This window comes from Eulemur rufifrons, chromosome 29, assembly GCF_041146395.1.
Source record: "Eulemur rufifrons isolate Redbay chromosome 29, OSU_ERuf_1, whole genome shotgun sequence".
In the NCBI taxonomy this organism is placed as follows: domain Eukaryota; kingdom Metazoa; phylum Chordata; class Mammalia; order Primates; family Lemuridae; genus Eulemur; species Eulemur rufifrons.
In genome coordinates this window covers 74,860,481-74,878,049 of record NC_091011.1, presented here as the reverse complement: position 1 = coordinate 74,878,049, position 17,569 = coordinate 74,860,481, and the positions used below count along the sequence as shown (strand labels likewise).

The following is a 17,569-nucleotide window of genomic DNA, read 5'->3' as shown; positions in this document are numbered from 1 at the left end:
ACTCAGCGTGACTCATACTGAGCTAACAATTCTCGTCTAAGCAGAAGGACTTAGCTAGCTGTGAAATAGCTGAGCAGGAACACTACTTGTGAATTTCATACCTGTTTAACCCATATATAGACATTACCTATTTGGCCATAATTTATATTTATGTATGTATACACGTTTCATTCTTTCAGCATTTTAGGAGGAAGATGTGTATTTGTAATATCACAGCATACAACCTTACAAATATATTAAATAACTGTTATGTAAGTGTTATATTATGTTCAGTAATTATCATTTTCTGATCACTTACAACATGATTTATTATCTCTAATTATCTAATGAGTGGGCAGCTGGCTTGGAAACTAATGGCTCCTGTCTACCTCCTCATGTTTTTTAACACCCAGATGTAAGCCTTTGATTGTCTGCCTGAGAATATTATCCTAAGTCTCTTCATAAATCTGTTCTTTTCTCATCTGGTTTATAGAATCATCTTGCCTCTCTTCCCAGTAATACTGGGTTTATCTGTTTGTTCTTATTTTGACATACACTGCAGTACCTGACACATAATAGGCATTGAGTAAATATTGGCTGAGTAAATGAACAGGCTGATTTGTTGTCACTGCTTTAAAAACCCTCCTCTGTAAGAAACAACTTACTCCAGTACTTAAAAAAGAAAAACAGGCACACGCACACGTGACAAACTGACAAACATTGTTGCATTGTCAAATGATTCTTTACACTCGTAGGTGGATGGTTTTGAAGAGTAATCTGCTACTGTTCATTATGTCTGCACCTGTACCTTCTCACCAGCGACAATTAGCTCCCCACAACTTTCACACAATTAATAATAGTTCAAAATGTGCAGGTGTAAAACCCATTAGCAACCCTGAAAAGTGGTAAACAAGAATCTCGATGCAAAAGAAGGATTTTGTACTTTGCTTTTTCTCTCCAGCAAAAATACCACATAATTGTGTAGGCTTTCCCTCTCTATATGTGTTACGAGAAGTTTGAAATCGTTGCAAATTAGTCCATATATTTCATGCGCAGGTGAGCTAGTGGACCCCATTTTGTAGAAAGCAGCAAATAAAGTCATTGAAAAAAACTAGATTATTAGATAATTTGGAAGCATGTAAAAATATATACTCCAGGTTGTTACAAACACTACATGTACTCACTATTAAATTAGAACTAATCAATCAACACTGTTGTACACATACAGTAGTAAAACTCAACAAAAATCAAGCAGGTGGGGGCAGGAGGGGATGGGAAAATTCACACCTAACAGATACAACATATAATATCTGGGTGATGGACACACATAACTTTGACTCAAACTGTACAAAAGCAACTCATATAACTATAACCTTTGTACCCCCCGGAATGTTCAGAAATTTTAAACAATTGTAATATATATATGTATATATATATATATACACACACACACACACACACACACACTACACAGTTAAACATAGCAGAGATTTTTTTTCCCCTCAATTATAAGGAAATTACCTCTCCAAAATCTCTACTATATTTTTTTCTGTTGTCATCACTGGGATGGATCTTTCCGAACTCCTTACCCACAATGCAGTCCCTTCTATGCTTCTAAATTATGATTCTGTTTTCGTACATGCCTCATGATGATGCACACATGCTCTGCTGAGGCCCAGAATAGGGTTTAATGGAGTGATTAGCGAGTGAGTGATCTGCTCATGTGACAGATGTGTGTAATGAGTCAGCGATCTCCTGCCAGTCCCTTAGGGACAGATGTTGAGATCACAAAACCACCACAGTGTTTAGAATCCTCGTTATCCGTAACTGCACAAAAGCAGATGACTGCGTGGGCTGTAAGCACTCATCTGCCCTCAGAGCCACTTCATCCCATGGTCCCTTCAGTTGAGGATGAGGATGAAAACACATTAACGGAGCAACTCAGAGAAGCAGGGTCCCCTTTTGTGCATGATTTGTTCTCGGTTAAAGTAAAATGCTCCATTTCTAGCACTGACAATCCAGTACCTTTAAAATTCATCCCAAGTAAACATTCAAAATCTTTTAAGAAAGCTGAATTGATTAGTGTTCATTTCTTGTATGTTTGCATGAGAACAGTCAGGTGAAATGATGCTATTCACCTGAGTGTAGGGAAGCCAGGATTTCAGACTGTGTCTGGTCTGTGTTTTCCCTGAGCTCCATGAGGTAAGGATTCCTGAATGGTTCTCTTACTGTGAGTCAGAGTCATCTGCTGGAGAAGCAGGCCACAGTTTACTTTTGGGCACAGATGTGGGGAAACTTACTGTAAGAATGAGCTGGAATTTACCAGAGCCCTAGTATGTAAGAGTATCACCCCAACTTAAAATATTCTGCTTAAGAATTTTATAGACTTTTATTGTTGGAAACAAAAACTTTCCAAATTTTTATCAAAAATATTGTCTGTTATTCTAAATGGAAAAAACAAATATCCATTTTAGCTTAAATAATATAAATGTCTATGCAGATAAATTATGTTTTTACCTGTTGTGATCTCTTTTTTGGGCGTTTGTGTTTGTCTTTTAAAGTTATCCAGGTCCCCTGAGGAGTAACTTTTTCTAGCTAACTTTCTACTACCTATATGTAGGTTATCATTTTTGCAGAATGTCTATGTAAAATAGGAATTATTGGGCCACCTCCCCACTCCCGTTCATGTTCCTAGACCACCTATATCAACTGTGCAGTCAATACAGATTCTGAAAGTTCCCAGAAGTTTTAACATGGGTGTAAGTCAGATCTAATTGGGTAAATTTGTAATAGCAGAATCTCATATTATAAAAACCTAACAAACCTCAGACGATCTGGGTTTATCCCCTAGGTAATACATTTAAGATATATATTTCTTTCCTCCTTCCTTTTTTTTTTTAACTCCGTGTGTGTGTGTGTGTGTGTGTGTGTGTGTGGTTTTGTTTATTCATTCTTATTCTCTCTCCCTCCCTCCTCCTCTCCCTCCATTTCTCTTCCTCTCTGTTTATGGCTAGATCAGGTATCAAAGAAAGCAACAATCTAAAGGTATGTATTATAGGAGAATTTCATGGCTCTTAGAGTTCATTGACTTCCCTGCTTTTTAATAAAATGGGTATAAACAACCTCTTTAGTGGAGTATCACTTGATTTTAAGAATTGCCAGAATGGCTGGGCACAGTGGCTCACGCCTATAATCCTAGCACTTTGGGAAGCCAAAGCAGGAGGGTCACTTGAGGTCAGGAGTTCGAGACCAGACTGAGCAAGAGCGAGATCCTGTCTCTACAAAATGATAGAAAAAATTAGCCAGACATGGTAGCATGCACCTGTAGTCCCAGCTACTCAGGAGGCTGAGGCAGGAGACTAGAGCCCATGAGTTTGAGGTTGCAGTGAGCTATGATGACGCCACTGCACTCTATCTTGCCAGGGTGACAGAATGAAACCCTGTCTCAAAAAAGAAAAAAAAAAGAACTGCCAGAATCAATCTAACCCAAAAGTTCAATATATAGAAGCTCTGTTATTTTATATCCAATATAAAATAGCTTTCTGATGACATTTGATTACTTTAAGTTAAAAATGGAATTTATGACAGAGGTAAACATTAAGGATAAGACACATTTAAGAACCTGCTTAGAGGTCTGGGTGCCTCAATCCCTATATGCTTTAGAGCACTTGCCATGTAAAAGAGAAATGAGAAGCTTGAAGCTCATCTTCTGGGTCACTTTGCCGTTTTACCCCAAAGAGGAGCCTCAGGCTGCATTTAATTTCCTCTTGCTGCACAGACACAGGTCTGGAGTAAGAAGGGTATGAAAGGAGAGAGGCAGGCCTGGGAGCCAGGCAGAGCCCATTTGCATAAGCTCCTCCACTCCCCGTCAGCTGTACAGCTTGCAGCCAGAGCTGGGAGGCCTTTTTGTAAGTGTGTCTGTGGAGGGATTACCCTCCTTACCAGCCAGTGTGCTGGAATTGTTCAGGGGGCCTCACATACGTTCACGTGAGGGGCTGCCTCGCTCAGAAAATTATTGATAATTTACACTGGATTAGAACCTTAATGAACAGCCAGCTTTTCTGGGTTCTTTTTCTTCTACCTTGTTTTTCTTTATTCTCTCCCCTTTTCCTTCTCTTCAAGCTATTCCAAAAGTAAAAGCAACAGCACTACTGCGGTAGAAATCCACCCTCTGTGCTTCCATTCTGTTTGTCCTCCGGGGAGCACAAATTTGGGACTCAGAAAAGCTTTAAATGAGACAGACGAGCTTTGGTGGGTGTAATATGTACCTGGAAAGTTCCATGTTTGTATGCGTGTGGTTAATTTTAGCGCACTTGTCATTACGCACTCACACTCACATACGCACTCACACCCAGGAAAATAAAATAACTCAGATGCTCCAAAAAGTTATGCTTTCTTTATTATTTATACAGTTAGATGATGAACACTAACTGTCAAAGCCCTTGAGGAAGGGAGCAAAGTGTCATTCCTGAGTATTCCAAAGCAGACCTAAGTTGATGTTTTGCTCTGTGTGGAAACTTTGAGACATGTTTTCAGAAGAAAAAAAAAAATAGCTTTCAAAAACTTACATCTTAGGAAACCATTCAGCCAGCAGCTAAGTTGATCTAATGTTTATACTGACCTGAGTACTTTTACTCTTTGCATTTTGTTAGCTGTTCCAAGAAGCCTTGAACTATCAAGATAGGGTTAGTCTTTACAAGTCACATTTTCTCTGAAGTGGCTATTGGGGACAATCTGCTGTCAGATAAATGCTTCTAAAGGAAGAATTACTGTTTAAATGGATGTGCCTTCACAAGCCTTGGAAGCCCAGGCTTTGCTTATTTAAGAATGGAACTCTCTAGCATTCTCTGAAGAAAGCAAAAAAAAAGTCTTTCAGGTTTATTTTAAATACATCTTTTTTGTATTTCCTTAAAGGCGTCTTTTTCATGAGGAAGCGGTAATAAAACTGTGGGGAGTGAGTGCCGTTTCATTATACCTTTTATGGCCTATTAATTTGTTACCATCTATTCACCTTTGTTGATGAAATTTTAATTTTGCCCTTGCTTGAGCATATTGTAAGAATTGTATAAACTGCTGCTCCCAGTGCCGACAAAAAGGTCCTTTTAGAGTGAACAATTGGGAGCTCATTTTATTTCTAGAGCACATTTAAAATAACTTATGAATGAGAGTTGTCAGACATGAAATGCAGTATTAATTAAATCTTTTTCTAGTCTTTTTGCTTCTCCGGCTAAACCAACCCTTTAGAAAAATACACGGCCACCTTAATTACAGAGGAGAAGACAAAAAGTATCCTTCACATTCCTCTGCCTGAATAAGAATAAGAACTCAATTCATCTAAATAATAACCCCATTAGCTGCTTAACTCAACAGTGCACATGGGAAAATTTTCAAACCACAATGTAAAAAGTGTTGATTGGGTGGATCGTTTTCAAGGCTTTGTTCTTTTAATGTTCAAAATGATCATTTTAAGTAAATCGGATAGGTCATAACTAGTAGCTTTAGAGCATTTATGACTTATGGCAAAAGTTTTGTGTTCCTGTCAATTAATGCATCTTTGTCTTTTAATGTCTAGCAACAGTACCATTCAAAAATAGACGATCTGATCGACAACACTGTAAAAGAAATCATTTCGCTATTGGTTTCAAAGGTAATGTATTATTTATTCACCTTTTTTAATCAAATTTAAAAATTTTCAACGGAGTATTTTTAGAAATATCTGTCTCATGTTTCTAAATATCTAATTGAGAAATTGTAATTTAAAAGATAACTACCAAAAAATGTTTCACTTTGAATTTTAAGAAAAGTTGTGAACAAAAAAGTATGAACACTGTGTCAACAATTTTTGATTTTTTTGTTTACAGTGAATTTTGGTTTGTCTTGCAATTGTCCTTTTAAAACGACCTCTTCCAGTTATACCTTATTATGCCACATTCACGTTCTGTTTCTATTAGTTTTAACTCCAGGGCAGTTTGGAGTTGTCCTCAGTCCTTGAATTTAGCCTGTTTGTCATGGCAACAGCACTGGGGCTCTAGATCTGCTCTTAGATACAGACAGAGAAAGCTGGCAGGCAGCGTCTGAGGTTCTCCACTCCCAGGAGCCTCCCAGGATTTCCTATTGGATTTATACTTGAAATACCTTTGACAAAAACTGTGACCTGTAATTGTATAAGTAAAGATGAAGTAATGGATGATTTAGATTCCCACTCAGATGTAGCATGCAGTCATGGGTGGCATTTGAGATCAGGGGCTAAAAAGGAAATGAAGAGAGAGCCCGAAAGCACCAAGAGCTTAAAAGAGTGAGGAGAGAGACTAGGGATGCTCTGAGCGGCACTTTCATAGGAGCAGGTACATCCCTTGCTCTCGCAAGACTTCATCCAAGAACCCCAAACCAGGCTTCATAACACCATTGGAAGAATGTACAGGAAGCAAAGGAAAAACCACTCACAGTTTAATAACTGACAAAGGGTATGTTATTTAGGTAAAAAAGCAGAGATCCTCCATAAACATAAAAAAATTAAGCCTCATTATTACTTTAAGGAATGCAAAGTAACACTATAAAAATGCACTATTTTTTTAGCGAAATTAGTATAAATGTTTTAAAGTAATACAATCAGTTTTAAAAATTCCAGGTGAGACACATCTCCTATATAGAAAAGTATAAATTATTACAATCTTTCTAGAAGATAGTGTGGCAATATATCAAAAACCTTAGTACCCTTTCACCTTTTTACCTTTTTTCTTACTACTGAGAGAGATGCACAAAAAATATATACATGTTGATATTTGCCACATTGTGTCTAATCAAAATTTGGAAACAAATATCTAACATGAGGGGAATGTAAATTATGGGACATCTATATTAAGCAACTATGCTTACAAATACTATTAATGATAAAGGAAATGTTTTGTGATACAGTGTTAAGTGAAAAAAGCTGAATATATAAAAGTGTAAAGTGTGATCTGAATTTGCATCATGTAGGAAAAAAAGGCTATTAGAATAAACAGCAGAATGTTAACAGAGCTTTCCTCTGGGTGATGGGATTATAAGTGATTAGGGGTTTTTTCCTGCAATTTTTTTGTGTGTTTTTCCAAATTCTCTGGTAGCAGGTCTTGAGGTGGAAAACAACTGGGAAGAAACACCTACACATACATCCCACATTCACCAACAAGTGGAGGGGGAAAAGGACAATAGGAATCCATCTGGCAGGTCAGAGGAGAAGTGGCCCACTGGAAAAATTGGGCTGCTTGAGGAAGAACAGGGAGATTTCCATCGTCTGGGGAGCCCAGCACAGGAGCTTGCAGAACTACACAGTCAACCCACCCAAGTGAAATAGTTCACTTTGCACCTTCTTCTCTGGGAGGGCTCCATGGAAATTTTATCCAGATACAATCTCCCCATCAGCACAGTCCTCTTGTGGAAGTTGCCTTTTGTGAGAAGTTTGCATAATGGGAGTCATTCCATTGCTGGCTAGCATATAGATGCTATAGGGTCAATTAAGCAGCAAGGAAAAAGTACAACTAATTTTAGGGGTCGTGTGCAGGAGGAGAGGGAAGAGTAAAGAGAAGTCAGGCAGGGCTACATACCATCTCTGCATTCAATTCTGACAAAGTAAGAAACTTACATTTTTCTATGTCAAGTGCAGCTGGTTAATTTTAAAAATAGCACATTTGAGTTAAGTAAGGAAAAGCTTCTAGAGATCAGTGCTATCCAATAGAAATTGCTATACTGATAAAAATGTTTCTCCTTCACAGTCCAGTGCAGTGGCTACTAGTTACGTGTGCTGTGAAGTACCTGAAATGTGGCTAGAATTAAAGAAGAATTAAATTTTTAATTTAATTTAATTTCAATTAAACGAGCCTCACGTAACTACTGGCTTTTGTATTTGGAAATCAGGACTAGATTATTGTTTTTCTCTATGGATTGTTTCTCCTGCTGTTAAATCGTACTTATTAATTATCTTTAATTCTTTGGTTGAAAAGTAGAAAATAAATTATTAAAATACATTCAAGCCTAGGTGCGGTGGCTCACGCCTGTAATCCTAGCACTCTGGGAGGCCAAGGCAGGTGGATCATTTGAGCTCAGGAGTTTGAGACCAGCCTGAGCAAAAGTGAGACCCCATCTCTACTAAAAAAATAGAAAGAAATTATATGGACAACTAAAATATATATATAGAAAAATTAGCTGGGCATGGTGGTGCATGCCTGTAGTCCCAGCTACTTGGGAGGCTGAGGCAGGAGGATTGCTTGAGCCCAGGAGTTTGAGATTGCTGTGAGCTAGGCTGACGCCACAGCACTCCAGCCTGGGCAACAGAGTGAGACTCTGTCTCAAAAAAAAAATAAAATAAATAAAAAAAATTTCTAAAATACATTTGATAGGTTGAACCAAACATCTCAAGCTTCCATAAGAAATGACATTAAATGGTGTTTTTTAATTGATTCAAAATTAATCTCTTTAATTGCAGTATTATAAAAACCACTTTATTGAGATATTGTACACTAATATATACATATTTAGTGTATACAACTTAATGAGTTTGGAGATAAGCAGACCTCTATGAAACCATCAGCATGATTTATGCCATAAACCTATCCATCACCTGCCAAAATTTCCCCCAGCCCTCTTAATTTTTCTTGCTATGATAACCCTTCAGATTAATCCTCTTAGCAGAGTATTGTTTACTGTAGGCACTATGCTGTGCAATAGATCTAAGATTTATTCATCATGCATAACTGAAACTACCCTTTAACAAATATCTCCCCACTTCCCCTTCCCACAGCCCCTGGCAACCAACAGTCTGCTCTCTGCTTCTATTAGTTTGACTTATTGTAGATTTCTCACACAATTGGCATCATGTAGTATTTGTTCTTCTATATCTGGCTTATTTCACTGAGCATAATGTATTCCAAGTTCATCTGTGTTGTCTCAAATGGAAGGATTTCCTTATATTTAAGGCTGAATAATATTCCATTGTATGCATATACCACATTTTTGTTGTCCACTCATCTGTCAGTAAACATTTAAGTTGCTTCCAAGTCTTGGCTATTAAGAGTAATGCTGCAGTGAACATGGGAGTGCAGATATCTCTTCAGTAGACTGATTTCAATTTCTTTGGATATATGGCCATTAGTGGGATTGCTGAATCTTATGAAGTTCTATTTTTAACTTTTAAGGATCCTCCATACCATTTTCCATAGTTGCTGCACCAATTTACATTCCTACCAACACTGTGTATTTTCTCCACATTCTACCAACACTTATCTTTTGGTTTTTTTGATAATAGCCATCCAAACAGGTGTGAGCTAATATATTTCATTGTCGTTTTGATTTGCATTTCCCTGAAGATTAGTGATGTTGAGCAAGCACATTTTCATATACCTGTTGGCCATTTGTATGTGTTCTTTTGAGGAATGTCTATTCAAGTGCTTTGCTCATTTTTTTAAGTGGGTTGAGTTTTTATTTTTGTTTCATTTTTGCTATTGAGTTGTAGGAGTTCCTTATATATTTTGGGTATTAACTTCTTACCAGATACATAGTTTGTAAATATTTCCTCCCATTCTATAGATTGCTTGTTTATTATGTTGACTGCTTCCTTTGCTGTGCAGAAGCTATTTAGCTTGATGTAATCCCACTTATTTATTTTTTGTTTTGTTGCCTGTGCTTTTGGTGTTATAGCCAAGAAATCATTGCCAGGTCCTATGTCAAGAAACTTTCCCTAGGTTTTCTTCTAGGAGTTTCATGGTTTCAGGTCTTAAGTTTAAGTCTTTAATCCATGTCTGGTTGATTTTTGTGTATGGTATAAGATAAGGATCCAATCTTATTCTTCTGTATGTGGATATACACTTTCCCCAAACCTATTTATTGACAAGATTATCCTTTCCCCATTATGTACTCTCTCACCCTTGTCAAAAATCAGTTGACCCATATATGTGTGGGTTCATTTCTGGGTTCTCTATTCTGTTCCATTGGTCTATAATGTCTGCTTTTATACCAGTAGCATTGTGTTTTGATTACTGTAGCTTTGTAATATATTTTGAGGTCAAGAAATATGATTTCTCTAGCTTTGTTCTTGCTCAGTATTGCTTTGGTTATTCAGGGTTTTTTGTGGTTCCAGATGAATTTTAGGATTACTTTTTCTATTACTGTGAAAAATGCCATTGGGATTTTGATAGGGATTGCATTGAATGTGTAGATCACTTTGAATGGTGTGGACATTTTTACAATATTAATTCTTCCAACCCATGAACATGGATTTCTTTCCCTTTTTTTGTTGTTTGCTTTAATTTCTTTCTTCAGTGTTTTATAGTTTTCAGTGTACAAGTTTTTCATCTCCTTGGTTAAGTTTATTCCTAAGTATTAAATTTTTTTGATGCTATTGTAGATGAGATTGTTTTCTTAATTTCCTTTTTTTTTTTTTTTTTTTGAGACAGAGTCTTGCTCTGTCCCCAGGGCTAAAGTACAGTTACATCACCATAGTTTACTGCAACCTCAAACTTCTGGGCTCCAGTGATCCTCCTGCCTCAGCCTCCCTGGTAGCTGGGACTACAGGTGCATGCCACCATGCCTGGCTAACTTTTCTATTTTTTGTAGAGACAGGGTCTTGCTCTTGCTCAGGAAGTCTCAAACTCCTGAGCTCAAGCAATCCTCCTGCCCCGGCCTCCCAGAATTCTAGGATTACAGGTGTGAGCCACTATGCCCAGCCTTGTTAATTTTCTTTTCAAATAGTTCATTGTTAATGTACAGAAACATAAGTGATTTTCATCTGTTGATTTCGTTTTGTGCAACTTTAGTGAACTTGTTTATTATAGTTTTTGGTTTGAGTTTTTAGGACTTTCTACATATTAAGATCATTTCCTCTGCAAACAGAGATAATTTTAATTCTTGCTTCCTGATTTGGATGCCTTATTTCTTTTTCTTGCCTAATTACTCTGGCTAGGAGTTCCAGTACTATGTTGAGTAGAAATGGCAAGAGTGGGAAGTCTTGCCATATTCTGGATCTTAGAAGAAAAACTTTCAATTTTTCACCATTGAGTATGATGTTAGCTGTGGCTTTTCACATATAGGCTTTATTATGTTCAGGTAATTTTATTCTATTTATAATGTTTGGAGAGTTTTTATCATGACAGGGTATTGAATTTTATCAAGTGCTTTTCTGCATCTATGGCGATCATGTGATTTTTATCTTTCATTCTGTTAATGTGGTGTGTGCCACAGTAATGATTTGCACATATTGAAACATCCTTGGATCCCAAGGGTAAATCTCACTTTGTCTGGGTGTATGATCCTTTTAATGTGCTGTTGAATTCAGTTTGCTCACATTCTGTTGAGGATTTTCGTATCTGTCTTCATTAGGGATATTATCCTGTAGTTTTGTTTTCTTGCAGTGTCTTTTGTCTGGCTTTGGTTGTCAGGGTGATGGTGGCCTCATAGAATGAGTTTGGAAGTGGTCCCTCTTCTTCTATTTTCTGGTTGAGTTTAAAGAGGATTGGCATTAATTCTTCTTTAAATGGATAGTAGAATTTACCTGTGAATCCATGTGGTCCTAGGCTCTCTTTGTTGGGAGGTTTTTGAATACTGATCCAGTCTCCTTATTTATTATTGGTCAGCTTTATTTTGTGCCTTTGGTGGTGTCACATTTCCCTGATTCTTCGTGATCCCTGTAGCCTTGCGTTGGTTTCTGTGCATTTGAAGAAAATGACCTCTTCCAGTATTTACAGATTGACTTCAGCAGGAAAAGCACTTCACCCATCAGCCCAGCTAGAGATTCTGTGTGGGCCAGCTGGTGGGGTCTTTGGGCATGCCTGCTGCCAGAACCCATGGGCAGAATAAATGGTGGTTTTATTTCATTAATAAAAGCTAAAATATTTTGTAATACAATGATTCTTAAATATGAGCATGCAAAAAAAAAAATTACTTGAGAGCTGTTAAAATACAGAGTCCCATGCCCTACTCTCCAACACTTCTGAGTCATATGTTTGGGAAGAGGAAAAGGAATGTGCATGTTTACCAGCCACCATGGTGATTTTGATGTAGGGGACCATGAGCCAGACTTTGAGAAACACTGCCTGGTGAATCTCCATCCAAACTGACATGTAAATTACCTTTAAACTTCAGTGTGTATCTTTTAAAAGCCTATAAGATAACTTGTTCAGATTTGTCTTACTGAAGAAGAAATGACCTTTCTTAAAAAGAGAGATTTATGAAGTACCTGCTGTGATGTTATTTAAACCTCAAAATGCCTATGACATGGTCAGTCTTATCCTAAGTCACTGATAAGAGCATAATTCTCAAAGTAGTTTTGTAAACTGACCAGGGTCACACACCCAATTAGTGAGAGAGTCAAGAATTGAACCTTTGAGCTTCAGACTCCTAATCCTGTTCACTTACTGATTTTAAATCTCCAGGAAATCCATAAAAAGCAGTAAGATTATAAAAATTAAAATATGCAATTTCTACATTAACTATTCTTATGCTGTCAAATTCCAAAAGTCATGTCCTAGACATTTTTATAGCATCAGTAATTAATGTAAAGTAGATAGTGAATTTCTTGTATTGTATCCCAAATATTTCCTCCCATTTTTTAATTGTTTTATGCATATTGATAAGTATATTTGCTACGTTTGGATAAATAAGAAGCCACACTTTCTTCTTTTTACCTCCCCTCTTCAATTCCACCTCCATCCCCTCTTCTTATCACATATGTTTTCACAAATGATACAGAATGAGCCAGGGCTCTCAATCACACATGACACTCAACAGTATGTGTCCCTACTGTATACACCTTTTATGTGCCTGGAAAATGTCTTGGCCTTCCACCTCTGTGTCCATCTCTCTCTACCAGCATCTAAGTGCTTGTATTCTTTGGGCTTCCATCATTAGCCCTCTTTTGAACTCATTCTACAAATTTCTTTGATTTTCACACTTCTACCTTCAACTAAATGCTGGGATTCCGAACTGTGTATGTAAAAGGCAGTATGGAGTCATGATTAAAAGCCTAACTTCAGACCTGAGTTCAAGTTCCGTCTTTACCACTAGCTGTCTGACCTTGGGCAAGTTACTTTAGCAATCTCTCTATGGCTCAGTTTCCTCACCTATAAAGGAGTAATAGTAGTATTTATTAGTGAATATTAGATAAGTTAATATACATAGAGTCTTAGAACAGTGGCCCACACATTGGAAGTACTATTTAAGTATTAATGTTGTTACTGTTGTCCTTGTTGGTATTGCTTAAAAACCTGTATTTCCAGTGGCCTCTTCTACATCTCCACAAGCTCAACTGTCTGTAAAAACACCCACATCCCCTCGACCCCAAGTGCTTCTCATTTTGCATTTGCTGTTTCCGTTGGCAGCACCGATCACACCATCGTAAAACCCCTTCATCTTAGGATTCTTGCCTGTCTAGAATCCTCTCAAGCACTTCACACAAGAGGACGCCAGGGCCTATTGAGTCAATCTCCTAAAGACCCCCCTTTCTGCCCACTCCATTCTCACTGACACGCTACCCTCTTCCAGGCCCTCATCCCTTCTCTGTTTAAATTCTTGCCTCACTGATCTCCACCACATCCCCCCTGTTAGAAATGCCGAGGGAGGAATGCACGAGGCCGAGAAGAAGGAGAAGAAAGTTTATTTTAACGTCTGCATCTAGATGGCCTGAGTTCAAGATGGCATCAGCCCTGGAATGGTGGGCGTCTAGGGCTTTTATAGTCAGGTTTGGGTGGGCTCTCAAAGGGGTGGAGTTTGGGTAGACCCTCAAAGGGCTGGGGCCAGTTTAAAGGGCAAGTTCCCATGGAACCTCTCACAAGCCTCTGGGTTCTGCCTAACACCCCCCTCCACCCTACAGCCACAGTACCTCTCCAAAATACAAACTTGGTCATTTCTTGCCAATGCCTCCTTTATATGTTGTTGGTATTCCTTACCATCTGTGCCATCATCTCCTAAATCGTGCCTCCAGTGCACCTTGCACTTGAGATGTGTTGACGTCCCATGAGAAGAGGTTGCTAACGTGTTTGGGAGACGATGGGGCCCTTGAGGTTCATGATGATGCAGTGTTTGACAGTGCAGTATTCCTATATCTAACCTGCCCTGGGACCCTTTACACCAGAATGCCTAATAGTATCTTACAGGAGTTAATATTCCTTAGAATAGAGTTTGTGAAAGGTCTGCCCACAAGAAAAACTTTTTAGCATCACCTGCAAGTTCCTTCACCGTCTAATTGTTCTTGCCCCTACAATACTGTTGTCCACATCTTAAGCTCTAGCCCTTCCAGAGTTCTATGGTGTCACAGTTATTAAGACCTCTATGCCTTTTCACACTCCTGCCCCCTGCCCCTGGAGAGCCCTTCCTTCCCTTCCTCTTATAATTCAGCTGGAAACGTCTTGCTGTGCTCTCCTTCCTAGAAGCCGTCTCACCCTCCTGGGCAAATTTAGGTTCCTCCTCGCACAGTGTGTTGTGTTTCTCCTTCCTCTGGCTTTTACCACATGGTTACATATGTGTCTCTGAACCCTTTAAGAAGAGGAATCTTGTTCTCTTTATCCTTTGTGCTTTGTTTACTGCTCATCACATAACAGATACCCAGTGAGTGTTTGCTGAATGAATGACATTAAGAGAAGATGAAAGCAAATCTGCAAAATGATCAGGAAACGTGCTCTGGTAGCAACACTCTAGTTCTGTTTTATCCATAACCTGCAACATGGAATAAAGCACTTTCCTTTATTTATATATTATTATATACTGTGACTGGGTAACTAATGAAAAGGGGCAATATTCATTTTTTTATAAAGGATTGAAATTCATGGATGTGAGGTATTGTAGAGCTGCAGGATATATCTGTGTGCCAGAAAACATGCCCTAGTGCTGAGGATATGGTGCTAAGCAAAACAGACAAGGCCCCTGTCCTCAGCAAGCTTGCTAACCCTTGCAGGAGACACGCTTGCAAACATAAAATCACACTCAGACAACCGTGGCATGTAGGAGAACCTATGACAGAGTGACTCATCTAGTCAGGAAGGACAGGAAAAGTTTTCCCAAGCTAGTAAGGCATGAGCTGAGTCCCAAAGGATAAAAGAGTTAACCAAGAACAAGAGGACCGTTTAAGTAGGAGAAACTACACTAGGGCCTGGTGCAAGATGAGCTGCAGAAGTGAGCAGAAGCTTGTAGGATGTGTTGAGCAGCTTAAAGTCTTTATCCTAAGAGCAGTGGGAAGTCACTGATGAGTTGGGGAGGTGGGAAGTGGGGGTAGGGAATTAACCAAATTTGCATTATAAGAAGATTCATCTGACTGCCTTAGCAAACAGATTGGAGAGAGAGTAGTCAGGAGGCTGTTGGTCTTGAGCGAACTAATCCAAAGACATTTAAGATGTACAATGGGCAGGGTTTGGTGGGAAACACTAAGCATTACTCTTAGGTTTATGGCTTGAAGCATGGGATGGATGTTGGTGTCATTCACCGATGTAGGGTGTTTTAGAAGAGGAACAGATTTGGAGGGAAAGGCCACAACATCAGCATTAGACGTGTTTGGGACGGAGCCGCCTTTGAAACATACAAGGGAGGAGATATCAAGGGAAATATTTAGATATTTAGGTCTGGAGTTCAGAGGAGGAATATGGGTTCAAAATATAAATGTGATTATAAGATATCAGCAATTGAGAATGATTCTGTACCAGCAGCTGCTGTTCTCAGGCCGAGGTGCTGTACCTGGAGACCCTATAGAAGAAATGGAAAGAAACTATAAAGGAAAGGAAAAAAAATAAAGATGCTTCTAGCACCTAGCAAGGGATTTAGATCATTTTTACTGAGGAAAAAAAATGACAGGAGGGACAGTAAATCTTGCCAAGGACAGCATATAAGAAATGTCATATTTATTGCCACTTTATATTAAAATTAAATCAGCTGAAGTGTGGGGTAGTCAGAAGAGCTGGACTCTGGTCCCGTTTCTTACGTTACCAGCTGGGTCCCCTTGTGCGACTCATTGTCCTCATCAAAGAAGCAAAGGTATTGGGTGAAAAAAAATATCTACAGTCTTTTCTCAGTCTAAAACAAGAATCCTTGTGTTATATATAGATAAAACTGGTACAGATATAGATATAGATATATATGGAACCTGCTGGGGGGCACATCTTTTGTCCTTGGGCTTTAGAATCCTATAGCTCAGAAAATGCTAGAGTTGGAAGAGAGCACTGAGGTCATCTAACAGGGACTTTCAAATATTTTTGTAGTGTTTATAAGATGTATATTTTATATACATTTAAAACGTTTATAAGGTATATGTAATATCTTCAAGTATATCTTAGCACTGTAAAATACAATACCAATCAAAGCAAAGCTGATCTGACTGAGAAGGGAAGGGAAGCCTTGCTCACAGATGAGGAAGCAGAGGTCCAAGGTCACAGGGCAGACACCAGCAGAGCTGCAATTTGACTCCCGTGCTCCCTGAACCTGTAATCTTTCCATCACACCATACAGAACTCAGCAAGACCAGAGAAGAAAAGAGTGGCTGCTTCACTCCCACCCCACTGTCTCCTCGTGTCCTCTTTATTTATTTTATTTCTGGGTAGTACAGACCAGCCTGTGTATCCTCCTTTGATGTCTGTTCCCCACAGATATACGTGCTGTGGGACCCGCTTGGGCAGGTAGAGAGGTAGGGCAATTATAAGTCAGGCCACTGAGAATGGAATACATTTTACGTAGTGGGGAAGATGCTGAGGAAAAGCTGGGAGGGCTGCGTGTAAGAATTGGTCAAGCCAAATGTTCGACAGAGTCAGAAATGAAAGAATGACAACTCTCATAACACACCTGTTAACAGGAGCTCGGCTGATTCTAGGTATGAATTAAAAGATCATCACAATAATGTCCTACTTCCTAGACCCTCAATATTGCAAAAAGGGATTTAAGAAAGAATCACTTTCTCACTGAGTATATATATACAGACATACAGGTGTATATATGTATACAAACATGCATATTCCTTCTTAAGACTTAGAATATGTTCCCCTGAATTTCTCTTAAGAATAAGATGAACAGAGAAAAAGTCTTATCTGACTGCCCAGATGATGTCATTAAAATATCATCTCAGTTTATCATGGTGAAATTAATTCGATTAAATTTACTCAGTTTACTTGTTTGGATCAAGACCATATATTCACAAGGCACCTGTCCAAATACACGTGTGTGCCCAAAAGAAATAACATACACTGTTAGAAGCCATTACCAGAGAGTAAATACCAAATAAAATAGTTCATGCTATTTGTGAGGGTCAGGGGAAGAAGAACAATGAGAGGAAACTGGTGAATTCACTGACATCTGGGCTAGGTGTGCTGTTTAGGAAGTTGTCTTAAATCCTTTCCAGAAGAAGTTATGTTACAGATAAATACATGCTGTCAAATGGTGTCCATCCTTCACATGGTTGTGCATGATCTGGAAAGACCTTTTAGGAGTCAGTTGGAGAAGAGGATAGCAAACCTATTTTCTTCCAGTCTGTGATATTCTGGTTCCATGTGGATTTTTAACAATACTAATTCATCCTGATCTTAGCAAACCAAAACAAAACATCTACTAATAGGTATCCTCTATTCCACTCCCCCCACAATAATCAAAC

General features: G+C 38.5%; 1 protein-coding gene across 14 annotated transcripts in view; it reads left to right on the top strand.

Annotated features, from left to right (window-relative positions):
• The window catches only part of CADPS2 (calcium dependent secretion activator 2), a 451,849-nt gene that overhangs the window by 392,518 nt on the left and 41,762 nt on the right, over positions 1–17,569 (top strand). For all 14 annotated transcript variants that reach the window (XM_069462753.1, XM_069462752.1, XM_069462749.1 and 11 more), the window contains one exon: positions 5,552–5,626. In XM_069462753.1, coding sequence (XP_069318854.1) covers positions 5,552–5,626 — 75 coding nt within the window. The remainder of the gene's footprint in view (positions 1–5,551; positions 5,627–17,569) is intronic.